Source organism: Periophthalmus magnuspinnatus, chromosome 23 (assembly GCF_009829125.3).
Source record: "Periophthalmus magnuspinnatus isolate fPerMag1 chromosome 23, fPerMag1.2.pri, whole genome shotgun sequence".
Lineage (NCBI taxonomy): Eukaryota > Metazoa > Chordata > Actinopteri > Gobiiformes > Gobiidae > Periophthalmus > Periophthalmus magnuspinnatus.
Window position 1 is genome coordinate 14,574,052 of NC_047148.1, and position 15,508 is coordinate 14,589,559.

Sequence of the window (15,508 nt, forward strand, 5' to 3'; positions counted from 1 at the left end):
AAATGTGTTTGTTACATTATTACACAACGAAAATAATTGAAATTATGCCTGTTGTAGTATTCTAGCATCCTAAAATAATGTAATGTCACCTTTGCTACGTCATGATACTGGGTTGGCTGCACAGTTACCATCAATCATAATTATGTTCAATATTATGAAGCTGTCGCCTTCATGATTTTGCCAAAGTGTGATTTTGTTCGACTGCCATAGAGGGCGCTGTTCAAAACATGAGATGAGGACGTAAACAGTTCGTTGCTAACGTTAGATGCTAACGTTGTGATTATGTTGTGGTGTAACTTGTGATATTACCACGTTGAGCTAATAAAGTAAGCATCGAACTTATTATGGTTGCATATAATTTACAAAATTGACTGAAATACTCCAGAACACCAGCGATAAGATGTTTGTGTTACGAGCTAATCGTTAGCTAGGGTTAGCTGCTATCGAAAGTGCAGTAGGCCGCAGACCTCGTGTTTTCCAGCGGCTTTCACCCGGGATAACTCCAGACGAGGCCGCCAACTCGGATCTGTCCTTTCTCCTACTCTTGGTAAGTATAACATTCTTGACATCTTTTTCTAAAATGTTATCGTACTGATATGTTGCAAGTGATCGGTTAAAGTCCAGTGCTCTTCATAACAAAAGACAAATTTAAATCTGTCAACTGGACAAATCGCTGTAGGACTAAAGACGTTTCGCTGTTCATCCAAGCCGCTTTTTCAGTTCATGGAAATACGTTTCATCCCAAATTGAGAAGTTCCGAAATTATACATAATGCTAAATGTTTAAATAGCGTTATCCCAATCATGAAATGTTTTTGCATTAGTGCGTTTGTATGCATGTTGCCTACTTTACCAAATACTTGTATTATAATACATATATAATGGAAAAAAACAAACAAAAATAGTCTCATTATTCTAAATTATTATGTATACGTTTGATGTTATATACGTGATGAAAGAGGTGCTGTAACGTTTGTCTGGCTCTACCCCTGCCTCTACTGAGTGCGGGGGAGCGAGCTGGCGGGACAAGTCCGGACATATTTTGTCCGCGTGTTTGTGTAGTGCTCCACTTTGTCCACCAGTTGAGCGTCATCTGTTTCTGAACCAGTCATTATGACAATTCACGCTTCAGTTTAAGTCAATATGCCCAAAGGTTGTGCTGTAGGAAAGGGTGACTGGACATGTGATAAAAAAAAAATGTATGTCTGTTTCTATTTTAGCACATTGAATGTTCTCAGTATATGGCTCCAATTGAAACTCATTTATGCTTTTTATATTGGATCAGTGGTGTCCGTGATGAATGACCAGGTAATGTAAGTCATCAGGAATCATCATCATTATCAAGATTTGTTAATGGTTCCCTCTTCCACGTTAGCTTTTATCCTTTGTTTATCTCACAAAATAGTGCTCTTATTTTGGACAGTTCATTTAAATTCTATGCATAATTTGATGAGTCATCAGAGACTAGTCTTGGCATGTTAACGCATGATTAAATCAGCTGGTACAGTTGTAACGTGTACATAGTTTCCTGCTCCAGCTGACTCAGTGGTGATAGGCCCCAGACTAGGCAAGGCCCTTTAGCTGGTCTAGTCCTGACATGTCTGAGGCTCAATATAAGCGGCTGCAGCGCCCTCTCCTCTCCTCTCACTGCACTTTATCCTTACTTGCACATGATGAGCTGCTTGCACAGTTTACACTGGTAAGATTCTGTTCTATTTTTATATGTTGGGTCTTGTTTTAGGTGTGAAGGTAAAGTAATCTGACAGCCTTGGTCAACTGTTATTTCTCCTCTAAATTGCAACTGGAGAAAAGAATGTCAAATTTCAGTATACTTTAATGTGGCATAATTCAATACAGTGTCTCTTTGGGGTATACATTATTGCAACATTTCATTGCTGTGAATGAAAATCCTTTTTTAAATATTAAGGGCTTGAATTGTGACTCTCACCTAATAATAATCATCATAAATAAAACTTTGTCTAAACCCTTGTTGTACAGAAACAATTGTTTAACCATGTCATCTGAGAAGGACTTCAACTCAGACACTCCTGATGACACTAAATTGGTAAGAGCTCCTACTTGTTGATTTATATTTTTTTGGATGTACAAAAAGAGGCAAATTCCATCACTGTTTCTGTATTCAGGTCAGACCAAAGGTAGAGTTTCAGTCATTACTGCAACTTGCTGGTGCCACTAAAGAGATTTTCACCATGAAGGAGGTACAGTTTTGTTTTATATGACAATTCAAAGCTCAACTTGAAAACACTGATGTCTTTATATTTATGAGTCTGCAGAGCATGAATTTTTCTTGGCACTAATATATACGAAATGTATTGTATAGTGACTCAATGTAGTAGACTTGTTCAGAATTGAAACAAGTTGCTTAATGAAATAGTCTTTCTTTCAACAGGTGATGTTTTATCTTGGACAGTACATTATGCAGAAACAGCTGTATGACCAGAAGCAGCAGCACATTGTTCACTGTGCACAGGATGCACTTGGACAAGTCCTGGGTGTTGATAGTTTCTCAGTCAAAGAACCTCGGTACAGTAATCAATAATTATCAATAAAAAATCAAACGCATTTTCAGTTGTGGCTAATTAAGCTAATTGTTGGTGTACTGTGTTTGTTTCAGTGCTTTATTTGCTATGCTCTCCAAGAATCTGATTGCGGTGAAAAGCCATGGTATGATTACTTGCTCAATTATTTTAATTTTTTACAGTTTCAGCATTATCCTCAAATTCAATTTAATTCCTCTATTTTTCTTAATAATACAAGTCTTCTTTATACTGTACTTTGAATCACATTTATTGTACATTAACAATTTGCTTTATTTTTGCTTTAAGAGTCTTTATCAAGTGATGGGCATAGCAGCAACGAGACCAACAAAACCACAGAGGTAAGGCACACATATAAAAAGGTTGACAGATTTTTATGTTATTATAACTGGTGTGTTTCTTTTAGGGAGACACAGAAAGTTGCGCATCATCTCTGGACAGAAGCAGGCGGCGAAGAAGGAGAAGAAGGAGGAGATTTATGAGTGGTGATCCAGGTTTGTGTTTTTCAAGTATCTGAACCTTTGAGCTGTAGCAATCTTATTAAGTGAACAAATGTTTGGAACCTACAGGTCCTTCTCAAAGCACAGAGGCTGCAGATGTGGAGGATGAGTCTGAAGAAGAGGAGGAGGGGAAAAAAAGGAGGAGATCTGACAGCTACTCTTTGACGTTTGATGAGAGTCTATCGTGGTGTGTGATTGGTGGATTAGGAGGGGGGCGGGACAGGCACAGTAGCCGATCTTCAGAATCTCATAGCAATGTGAGTTTTGTTAATATTTAATAAAAACATGTATTCATTATTGTTTTGCTTTAGTATTTATGTTAAAAGTGTTTAATCTTTAGTCAGGAAGATCGGAGATCACAATTCCAGCATCAGACTCTGACAGTGACAACTTCAGTGTTGAATTTGAAGTTGAATCCATTGATTCCGATGACTATGATGAAGATGATGCCTCTCTGTCTGGAGATGATCAGGTATTGGTTGTTAATCATGCACATTGCTGCTGTTTTTTGATACTGTAATTATAAAGTCCATCCAGGTTTTTAATACCTTGTGAATGTACAGGTTTACGAGGTTACAATCATTGAGGCTGAAGATGAAGACTCCTTTGATGAAGATACAGAAATCAGTGAAGCTGTAAGTCAGGGGTGTTCATTACTTCGATCGCGAAGGCATTTTGGGTAGATCACGTCCCGTCATCCATCCAGTCACATGACTAATATACAGGACAACCAGTCAGATTACACCTGACTCTAGGTCACATCATGGGCGCTGCACACGCATAAACAAGCGCGAGTTAGTTTAACCCTATAGCGTCGGATCCTATCATCACCGATAGAGCGCGGTTGCGGACTTTCCAGCAGCGTAACTCCACAACTAGTCGTGCTCTCATGTAAATTCAAACTGCGTCTCAAAGCGGAGACATGGGGCTATCTAAATATTTTACCGTCATTACGGTAATCTGCCTCTGTTGTCCCTCGAAGGTGACGAATGAGAGCACGGGCGCTGCAGGGATTTTCCCAGTCATTTATTCAATGCGTAAAAGAAAAAATACGGATGGATGTGTAAAATAGAAGTAGTTGTGTGAAAAAATGCAGTAAATTCTGATACTTCGTTTAACATGATTTTTATGGCTATAAAAAAAAGACAAAACCGTAATCAACATGATTAGCTCTGTTATCGCTTTCAAATGAAAAATGCAGTTTTACTCCTGGCTGTCAGAAGCTACTGCCCGAACTATGCATCCCTCACTGATTCCATTCAGTGCAAGTCATCAGAGCAGTAATCATCATTCAAGTAATTATGAACATGTAAGAAGTAAAATTGTGTTGTGCAGTATTATCTCATGACGTTGTGCAAGGTACATCAAAATGCACTGTACATGTAAGAATTCATAATACATTTACAAATAAATATGATTAACATTTTTGTATTAGGTGGTAGATCTTTCAGACACAATCATTTTAAAAGTGGCTCACATACTGAAAAAGTCTGAGCACCCCTGCTGTAAGTACTTCAAGAAAATATGATGTTGCCTTGGGGACCCTGAACGTGATGTTAATACGTTGTTTTTGGCCACTAGCATTTGCAAAACCATACAAAGTAACATGATGATCTAAATATGTAATGTGTTAGCAATTAAAACCCTATAGAAGTGTAATACCCCCTCTTTAACAAATACTAAAATGAAAAGATACCTCGGTATGATAATTATTGATCGCCATCTCACAGCTGAACTTTGTGTATTTGCTGTAATGCTCCGTGTGCATTTTTGTAGATGTGGTTTATTTACATTTTAAACATTTTATCTTTGTAGGACTACTGGAAATGTGGGAAGTGTGAAGAGATGAACCCTCCTCTCCCAAGGCACTGTCAGCGCTGCTGGACCTTACGGCAGCACTGGCTGCCTGAGGTGATTGTCAAATCTGATTCTGGCCCCAAACTGCTTCCTCCGAAGCCAAAAGAATCTGAGGCCAAAGAAAGTCCAGGTAAAGATTTATACTTGTGTTATTGTACCACACCATTTCACCTTTGTCATTCTTTACTGATCTTGTTGATGTTAAAGGTTCTGATAATGAGGAAAATGAGGGGATTGACGTCCCGGATGGTAAAAGGGCAAAGACCCCTCTACCATCTCAGTCCCTGGATGACTCGACTGTCTCTGTTCGAGAGTTTAGCTGCTCTGCTCCAAACTCCCAGGAGCTGTCGTCTTCCCTGCCCTCCTCTTCATCGTTCTCGCAGGAGAAGCCCTGGACCGACTCCCAGCCTTCATCATCGGACTCTCAAGAAACTCTCCCCTGCTCGCCTCCAGTAACTACTGGAGCCACCTCTGAAGTCTCCTCTGGAGTCACCTCTGGAGTTACTGCAGCGTCTGTTCCTGAGCTGGAGCGCAACGTGTCGGCCGAGTGGAAGCTTCCAGACTCCTGCCTGGACCCCTGTCTCATCTGTCAGTCACGGCCAAAGAATGGCTGTATAGTGCACGGTCGAACGGGACACCTCATGTCCTGTTATGTTTGTGCAAGGAAACTGAAGAAGAGAAACAAGCTGTGTCCAGTGTGCAGGATGCCCATCCAGTCTGTCATTCTGACTTACCTCAGCTAGTATGCTACAAATAAGTTTGCACTAAATCCAATGCAACCAGCCTAGTTTTTACCTCAGCTTTGGCTTTTGTAAAATGGGACATTTAAATCTGCACATTTTTTAAAATGGCTGTTCTAATAACTGATGGTGAGAGAGACAAATAGCTTTAGATAGTATTCTGTTAAAATTGACAATTACAAATTCCTTTTTTTTTTAAATTATATATTTAGCATTAGTTCTGAAAACTATACATCACATATAAAATGTCTAATGTTTGGCAGATAATTTATCACAGTTTCCTGGAAAGAAATACATTTTGTGGAAAAAAAAGTAATTTTCAGTTTTTTAAAAATAATATAATTACAATTGGATGTGATTGTACATAAATATTTTTGCACTGGTGTATAAACAATATTTGTATTATTTATTAAATGCAAAGTATGCCAATTATTTCCAGGAAATCTGTGGAGAATGTGGTTTTAGGGATTTAAAGTGATGTTAAATATTCTCAATGTCCTATTATTTATTTACAGCCATTTGAGAGGCTTGAGTATATTTAATGGGCACTTTGAGTAGTTCTCATATCAGATGCCTTATTTGAAATAAAGAGTGTATTGAATAATTACTCTGACTTTTAGTTACTTTCATCTAGTCAACACTGACTCCTGTTGGCATGTATTTGTCAGTACAGAGAATGAAGTTTTTCTAATGATACTATATTATTACTATTATTACTTACTGGGGATGTTTTTTATGTTTTTATGTGCCTTTATTGAAATCACAACACACTGTCACGTCAACTACCAACTAAATGGTATCCTGATGTGACAGTACCTCTGGATTACCGTTTTAAATGGTACTAAACAATATACTGGGGATGCAGCTAAAGATTCTTTTAGTAATTGAGTTGACAAGTCAGCAATACATATTTTTCGACAGATACATTTTTGACCAAATAAAGGTTTAAATATGGTGACAGGTTTTTAGATAAAGAATATTTACACATTAAGTGTATTGACATTTTGATTTACTAATGTCTTTGCTATGAAAAGGCCTTTTTTCATTCATCAGTTTGTGTTCTAAGCAAAGGCACACTTACTACTGAACAATATTTATTTATTTTTATTTAATATATTTTTTAAGCATGTGTAATGCATCTAAATCCATACATTCCAGACACTGTAGTTCAGTGAAATCTATGACTAGCAGCATGAAGAGTACAAAATCAAGGCAGTTATTTACTGCAGTTTGGCGTACAGTACAGAACAATTCCACTTAAAGAAACATTCAAAACAATGACTAACTTCATGTGCATTTCTTCACACTATTGTCTATATTTAAGTCTACCATGTTGTCTTTTAAACGGTGTCTACAGCAGGCAGTGCTTGGACAGGTGAATATTGTGTTAATGACACAAATGTCATTTCAAATATATAGATTTGAGTAAAATATGTAAACTAGTACTGGCATTGTAGTTTGGTGCTGATATTTATATGCTGATTTGGCACAAACATGTTGGGTCAATGCACACACTATGATAAAATATATACTAAATATATTTCTAGAACACTTCTTGCATTTGTCTCAAAGTATGGCCTTTAAATATAGTTTAAAAATACAAACATGTTAGGACTGCATTAAGACTGGTACACATTTTGTAATGATTTAAGGCTTCTAGTTAGGCGTTTTTAGTACTGTGAGGTATTAAATAGTAGTGCCACCTCACGACAGACATAAGGCTGCTTTCATTATACTTCACTTAAAATGTTTTCTGTCTCTTTCAAAACTTCAAGAACATTTTGTTGATTTAGACTGAAAATACACCAAATGTTATAAGAACATTTATAGCACTCATTCCTCATATAACTCCAAAGTCCTGGTGAGGGTTTCATGTTTCTTGGACACTACACACTCCAGCAGTGTGACCTTAAAGAGTGCGCGACTCCTTCATCAGCAGTTTTCATTTGCCCACATATGAGGCCACCATGACCAGGCCCAGTCCCACAGCCAACCCTGTCCGCTCCCGTCTCACACTGACAGCACCTGCGTTCAGGTCGGTGTTACACGTCACGTGGTATTGTGTTGTAGAAAAGGGTTGGTGAGTTGTTGTAGTTTTATGTAAAAGGAAATCATGTTTTAAGGCTGAGTAGTTGTCTGGACCATATGGAACTGTCAGTGTTTCTGTCAACACCTCATGCCCTGGGTATGTCACCTGACCACAACAAAATGACAATAGTTAATATTAACCACAGCCACTGGGGGTCAGCATTTGATCAAATCCACCTACTGTAAAAGTGTAGTTTCCAGGAAGCAGTAGTCTGTAGTACTCCCCATATTGGTTAGTCTTAAAAGGACAAATGTTTCTGCGACCAACAACTTCCACCACTGCATTTTGCACTGGTGCACCTTTGCTGTCAAATACACGGCCTTTGACCCCTGAAAGTTTCAGAATTGTGAGAACAAGTGAGAAAAATAGGATAGACAGTGAAAAGGAAATTAATTATGATTTTTATGATTAATTATTCATTCATTCACATATTCTGCTCAAACTCTCACTAACCCAAATGGACCTGCTGTATATAAGAAAGAAGTGCTTTTCTGTTGTCTGTCCACATGGCAGGAAGTTCACTGACAGGAGGAAACTTGCAGCAGGATATTTCCAGAGTTACCTCCAAACACTGAGCCCACACATAATTATAGTCCTGCATCCCACCTGCAACAATATATATATTAAGAATCAAATCTCAGTGAGTTATGAGTTATTTTGTCATCATTCATGTGGTTACCTGTGAGAGCGTACCACTTGTATCCATTAGTGATGCCATCCAAGAAGGGTCTGCTCTCCGTACAGCGATTCCCTTTGTACATTGAGGCATGGTTGTAGGAGTACACCTTAGCAAGGTGAACAAAGACATCATCATCAGGACTGACGCTTGCTCCGTTTATTAACTCACTGCCTTAAAAGGGCACACACAAAATCAATTTTTTTCCTTCAGATCTGATTCTGAAAATGGTGCATTACATCATCATTACATTACTACATTATTACTAACAGTATCCTAAAATCCTCATAAAAAACAGTAAAAATAGAAATAATAATATCATAATATCTCATTTCTGTTGCTCAAGATGTTTGTCTTGTGACTTGTGAATATGTCTTACTGTCTGATTTGTCTTTATAACAGTAGCTCAATCTTTTATCTCAAATTAACAATGTACATATGGTGTATCTAACTTATAGCAGATAAAAAACTGACTTCCAGTATAACTATTGTAAATGCCAAATTTCCACAAAAATCTGTGCACATTTGAGTTAATGGTTTAGCTGCATGGCACAATCCACTACTAGTTTTTTTATAGCCTTGAGTAATTTTGCAATTAATCACAATAATTCCCATTCATGTGTTCATGTTTAAATATCAGTTATTATGTATGCATGTGGTTTTAGCTATATCATCATAACATTTTCAAATGCTTTGAATGGCCTGTCAAGTATACCTCCATTACTGTTGTCATAGGGATAACTTGCCACCAGAGCTCCTCCGTGAAGATTGGCAGAGAGAACAAAAGTCTCAGTCTGCAGCCACCCTATCATAGCTTGAACCTACACAAGGTCCAAATCACACTTAATGTGGAATTTTCAAATTTAAGGAGAAGACAAAAGTTCAGGGTGTTTACTAACCTCGGCTTCTCTCTTGTCTTCATCAAACGCCTGACCAGCAAAGGCATCAGGGAAGTTTCTATTCAAGTCAATGCCATTGTGATTGAACCTAAGAAAGTCTTTGTTAATATGGTCAGCATTTTTTTATTTTATTTAGATTAGATGAGTTAAAAAAAAAATCAGTATTTATTATTATTTCACCTATTCATTGTCAGCCTTATGAGTATGCAACCATTGTCCATAGGTAACTCCTTTTCCACAGTCCCTCATAGGAAATTAGCAGCAGAGGACAATAGCTGATTAAATTACATATTTATGATCCTCAGACACCACAGCTGCTCTATAGGGGCCCCCCAAAAAATCATGCTGGTATTTCAACTCCCACGACCCAGTGTCTTTAAGAAGTGCACATCATGTTCATTGTCTCATATTACAACAAGCTGCAGAGGGGAGCTTAAAAATCAACGTCCAGTTTATTTTTCCTGTTTACTGCTAGTTTGAGCCCTTTATATGCACCCACACAAATATCACCACAAAGTTTTTTATGGCAAGTACTGAGCCTGTAGTTAAACTGTTCTTTCCTATTTCAGACCAGAACTCAAGAACTCAAAACAAATGAGTAATAATTAGCCCAGTTACAGTGTTTTACTGTGCATAACTGTATGACAGATAGGAATCTACCATGTGTCTAGGTTGCTTTCCTGTTAATCAACATGTTTTGGGCGTTAAGGTACAAACGTGATTGTGCAAAAATCAAAACAAAACAAAAGAACCCCTAAAATGGCATGCATCCAGCTCTTTCAATGCAATAATTCATCAACATGGTACTAATATGTCTGGAACAACAGATGAAAATGATCACCTTTGCCATAATCTGGAATATTTATACTGTAATTACAGATATTTCTCTATCAAATAAATACCTACAATAAACTGAATGTAACCGGGTAAGAAAAGAAGCAGCTTCTGATACACACTGAGTGACACACTAAACCACAATGTTATTTTCCTGTGTGCACAGCTTGTTAGTCATACAGTAAGTATATAATTTACATGGTAATCCTGGTGGTTAGCATACTAGGATTGCACAATAATGTTTTTACTTGTCAACCTTAGTTAAAAATGAAGTATGTGTATTATTCATAAGTTTTACTAATCTGCTTATGACATCTGGGTATTTATAGATAGATGCAACATCTGTGTTAAATGTCTCAGTGTGTCTGTAGGCCTGTACCTGCCCTGGCTGTACATGCAGTCTGTGTCTGACGAGTCAAAACCATCCGGATTCATCGTCGGCATGATGTGGATTCGAGTGCTGTTCAGTAACTGCAAAGACCATGTTTCATTGTTACGATATCCCTCCACCAAGTCCTCTATGAGATGTAACAGCAGCACTCTGCCCAGAACCTGCAGAAAGATATTGAACTTTTTTATGAGTTTTTTACTTTAGCTGCAGTACATTCAGAATACTGCTGCTCAGGTCCTGACTAGAACCAGGAAGTACGAGCAGCTCAGAGAAAAGACTCAGTTCTGCTTGTGTATAAGTTTCTCCATGGCCATGTACCAAAGTACATCTCTGACATGTTAGTGCCATATGAAGCATCTTGTACTCTGAGGACCTCAGGGACAGGCCTCCTGCTGGTGCCCAGAGTCAGGACTAAACATGGGGAATCAGCTTCAGTTTTATTCTGCACCCTTCTCTTTAAAGTAAATAGTATTATGGTTATCTATGTTTTAATTTGTTTTGTAATGTGATTTTAATGTCTGTCTTATTCTGTAAAGCACCTTGAAGTACTTTGTGTACAAATTGTGCCATACATTCCTTGCCTAATTGAATGTAACTTAAATAAATACAGTTTATTCATCAGGACTCCATTATGTAAGTTGTCTATGATTTTCAAAATCGGCATTTCCTCTTCTGCATCATAAATCAAACATGACATGGCAGCTTGATGAGCAGCTGCTGTGTGCTCGCTCCACAGGGAAAGTGTGTGGGAGGAAGTGAAGCTGCGCGTCTTTGTAACTGGAAACACAATCTGGACACGGACCTTTGCTTGCTCTTCTGACATGTTGACGGAGAGTACGGACACTTGGAGCATGAATGGGAGACTCAGGACAGAGAAAGAGAGAAGGGTGGGAAAGGTGAATAGGTGTGTGTGCATAGAGCCCTACTCACACACGTCAGGACTAGCTTCGCCTCTGGCCATCCGTGTGTTCATCTTACCCTCTCTCCACTTCTCCAGACTCCTGCTGTACTCTATAGAGCACACCCTTCTCCTCTTTATTTCAGAACATAAAGGATATATTGAATCATTGGATACTGCCCTTTATAATCAAAACCTGTTGTATATTTTCTTTTGTAATGCAGGAGGGCTTTATTCAAACTCAACTGACTGATGAATTCTATTGTAAACCTTTTTCACTTGGACTAATACATGTTAGAAAAAGTATTATTATTATGTATTATATTCTTTAACAAAAAAATGGCGTTAGAGCCCATTTGGCCAAGAACAAAAACAGGAGCAGCTAAACATTCAAGCTTTACAGTACGTTGGTAACTGTCAACTGAAGCTGAAATAACCTGCTTCCTAAACAAGCTTTTCCACACATATAGTATTGGTGTTCTTGACAAAGAATCATATAGATACACTCAGAACCTGCTCTGTGTACATGTCAAGTAGCAGGATAGGATAACCAGGCACTGTGGTCAAGAGTCACATTCATGTTTACATTTCTGTGCATTAGCAGGGGACCTCACGGGGATTAAAACATGTAGACAAAGAACACAACGTACACATCAATATATAAAACCTGATCTCACACGTTTTACCACTCAAAATAGGTACCAGTGCCAGAAATATGGCAGTGAGGTTCCTGCTTTGGTTATGTGGTTATTTTGGTGGTCCTGCCTTGATATTTGGGAACCCTTTGCATTAGCACATTTTGAGTGAGTGTTGTTAGGATCGTTTAGGTGAGTCTGCGTACATTTCTTATGACTTGTGACTTGGACAGTGAGAAACAGGGTAGAAGGCCACAAAGCAATTTTATCCTGGGTTCATAAATGCAAAATTATCTCTTTCCATCTGTATTGTATTCATTGCACATTTTGTCATGCTTTTCTGTGTAGGGGGAGGCTCGTTGCACAAAGAATTATTAGTTATGATTATTACAAATAACTGAAGACAATTCATGCGGGCCTGACTCTCTAATAAGCACAAAAGAGCACCATGGCGTAAATCGTTTATTACAACATGGTTAAAAGATATGATATGAGCTAAAATAGGTTTAATAATAGGCAGTTAGTAACTATGGTTAAGCATAGGGTCAGTCTCCAGGAGATAAAATGTACGTCAATGCAATGTACCCAATAAGCATGGAAACCTACGTGTGTGTGGATGTGTGGGTTAGGGGCTGAGTGAAAGGACCTTTTTCTGGAAGTTTTCCCTGAGCGACGACACACTCCAGTGACTCTGTGTGTATTAGTGTGTGTCCAGCCATGACGTGTCTATTTAAGGACATTTCTTCTAACTTTCACAGACAGTGATCACCCAGGAGGATCTCCATGGCAACAATATGCTTGTCAGAAAATAACCTTTAGCTTTTTTTACTTTTTGTAAGGCACACTGGCAACATCATTTTTGATACTTAATAACAGTGGCATATGTAAAGGTTTTAAGCTGCACTTTCTTCATTAGCTGTATTGGAAAGTCTATACCTTGTTCTCTGCAAAGATGTGCATCATTGGCTCTTGAGTGTTTGGTTCACATCACTGCAGCGTGGTCACAAACATCTGTAATTACAGTCACTAACTGTAACTTAGTGCCACTTTAACAGTGAGACAATATTAGTGTTCAGGGACGCATTCTGATTCACCAGTCTCACAGTATAAGTTATACAGAGTTTAAAGCACATTTTTATTTAGTCTATTACTTATATCATTTGACTTTATCAAGAGTAATTTTAATGGTCTCCTTTCTCCCACAAACAGGCAGGGTCTGTCTCTGACCACAAAAGTATGTATGGAGTGGACTGTTTGAATGGCTTTTGTTGATCTCTTTAGTCCCCTTTTAGCCCCACTTCCTGCGAGCAGGGAGGGGCCAGTGCGTTGGTGTGTGTATGTGTGTGTATGTGTGTGTATGTCCGCTCACCTCGTTACCATGCATGTTCCCCACATATTTGAACTCTGGGACTCCGACGGTGTGCCGGCCAGGGCTGACACCCAAAGCTAACACCCACAACTCTTGGCCTGAGGAAAGCATAAGACATTTGCTCATTAGCAGAACAAATTATGAAAGTCATACTATATTATTTATTACAATTACAATAAGTCCATATACCACTGGTGGTTCCTTGCAACATTTCCACTATCATACAAACTGCAGACAGTATTTGCATTAAGGTGGTGCGCATAGATAAAAAACATGCTGGAGCAGGCTAGCACACACAGCAGTTGAGTCAACTACAAGAGAGTTGAACAGGTTGCTATGGAGGGCCATGAAAACTTACGAGGTAAGTCACAAAAAATGACTTAATAATACAAAATGCATTCAGATACATTCATATTTGGACAGTAGCCAGCTGGTGTCCTAGATTAGCCCAGATTAGCACTGTGTGTCTGTATGTATAAGTGATTAGTTGGATTAGGTTGTTCCAGACTAAATTAACCCTGGCCTACCGTCTCGTCATACGATCACATACAGTGTCAGTGTTACTATGGTGATGAGCACCTGACACTTCAGTCAAATGTGATCCTGAGTCTGACCATTTGATGGCTGCTGTACCCATGGAGGGTCTGTGAGGAGGTCTGTGAAAAACTAACTCAATCAAATATAATATACAATCAACAACAACAAAAATTGTTGATGTTGATTTATATTGAAAGCTTTGATTTTGTGCCACAAAGAAAATGACAGTCTAAACTTAAGAGGAAAGGCCAACTGAGTTTTGTGTTCAAGAATTTTAAAATGAAACTCATAGCATTAAACATTGTGATTAGCCTAAATAAAACTTTCTAAAAGCAAGACCCATATTCAAATAATAGGCAAAAGTACCTCTGACAGACTGGCCAATGCTGTACAGATGTGTGATGTGAGGGTTGGCTGTGTTGACTTCAAACAGGTACTCTTTAATCTGCTGGTTGTTGTGATAGTAAAACTGCAGAAGAGTAACAGGGGTGTGGTGGAGGACGACGAGAAAAACGAGAGGCAGGAGAATCATCATCACTTCTGTTTAAAATATCAAAAACAGAGAAACATCTTTAACAAATAATACAAATCCTTCATTTGGCCTGTCTAGAGTGGAAAATAGGCCCATGGAAAAAAATAAGTTCATGGTTAATATTTGTTCATTGTTCTGCAAAACAGAGACAGAAATTGTGCTGTGTCTCTGCCTCCCTCAGGATTTCTGTTCTGGTATTTTGAGTTAATCTGTTATGGTAAAACTGTTTGTCATTGTCTGTAACATAATTATGAGCTCTAAATGTCTGATATAATGTCTTTATAATGTCAGTTTCTTTACATGGGCTTTGCTGTACATAATAGTCTATATTAGATCCTACAAGTTGTCACGTCCATCAAATAACACTTAATGTCAATAGATTGGAGAAAAACAACGTAGCCCAGTTTATAATGATCAATAGCACAATTGACACTAAATACAGGTTAAATAATAAGGCTATAGGCCTGAATAAACAAATATATAACTAAGCTACCTTTACAGAATGAAGTTTTGTTGGCTACCATACTGATTGACAGCTCCTCACTTAAACATGACGCTCAGAGGACGTACCTGTCCGCTGCCTCGATCTCCACCGACGAGCCCCGGCTGACCCGGGACAGACACTGCACTGTCGACCTGTGTGTGTGTGTGTGTGTGTGTGTATGTGTGTGTGAGCTTTAACCCGACTTTAACCCGACTTTAACCTGACTTTAACCCAGATCAGCCCGCTCACAGCGTGAGGGGCGGCGCTAATGCCGGCGGAGGAGCGTGCCGTGCGCGCTGTGTGTGCGCGCTGTGTGCGCGCGCTGTGTGTGTACGTGCGCGCACTGTGTGTGTGTGTGTGTGTGTGTGTGTGTGTGTGTGTGTGTGTGTGCGTGCGCGTGCGGGTGTGTGTGCGTGTGTGTGTGTGTGCGTGTGTGTGTGTGCGTAAAGAAGAAAGCGGCACGAGGCAGACTATAAAAAAAAACAACTAAATATTCAAAAAAGACAAAAG

The 15,508-nt window shown here is 38.7% G+C and overlaps 2 protein-coding genes across 4 annotated transcripts; one reads left to right on the forward strand and one right to left on the reverse strand.

The window, feature by feature from the left end:
* Positions 1-211: 211 nt before the first annotated feature.
* On the forward strand, positions 212-6,258 carry mdm2 (MDM2 proto-oncogene). 2 transcript variants are annotated; one of them, XM_033989017.2, is made up of 12 exons: positions 212-547; positions 1,998-2,064; positions 2,144-2,218; positions 2,410-2,543; positions 2,635-2,684; positions 2,846-2,898; positions 2,964-3,051; positions 3,127-3,314; positions 3,398-3,529; positions 3,621-3,692; positions 4,873-5,044; positions 5,122-6,258. In XM_033989017.2, the coding sequence occupies exons 2-12, from the start codon at positions 2,014-2,016 to the stop codon at positions 5,655-5,657; spliced, it is 1,551 nt and encodes a 516-aa protein (XP_033844908.1). In that variant the 5' UTR covers positions 212-547; positions 1,998-2,013; the 3' UTR covers positions 5,658-6,258. The 2 variants fall into 2 exon arrangements, with proteins under 2 accessions (XP_033844908.1, XP_033844907.1); XM_033989016.2 differs by lacking the exon at positions 212-547 and adding an exon at positions 1,544-1,698.
* Positions 6,259-6,862: 604 nt separating this feature from the next.
* Positions 6,863-15,184, reverse strand: cpm (carboxypeptidase M). 2 transcript variants are annotated; one of them, XM_055231668.1, is made up of 10 exons: positions 15,085-15,179; positions 14,349-14,519; positions 13,446-13,543; positions 10,532-10,704; positions 9,319-9,406; positions 9,135-9,240; positions 8,423-8,593; positions 8,197-8,349; positions 7,924-8,072; positions 6,863-7,848 (listed from the first exon to the last, which is right to left on the reverse strand). In XM_055231668.1, exons 2-10 carry the CDS (start codon positions 14,515-14,517, stop codon positions 7,597-7,599), a joined length of 1,359 nt encoding a protein of 452 aa, XP_055087643.1. In that variant the 5' UTR covers positions 14,518-14,519; positions 15,085-15,179; the 3' UTR covers positions 6,863-7,596. The 2 variants fall into 2 exon arrangements, with proteins under 2 accessions (XP_055087643.1, XP_033844915.1); XM_033989024.2 differs by having other exon boundaries at positions 7,200-7,848; positions 14,349-14,522; positions 15,085-15,184.
* Between the last annotated feature and the right edge of the window lie 324 nt (positions 15,185-15,508).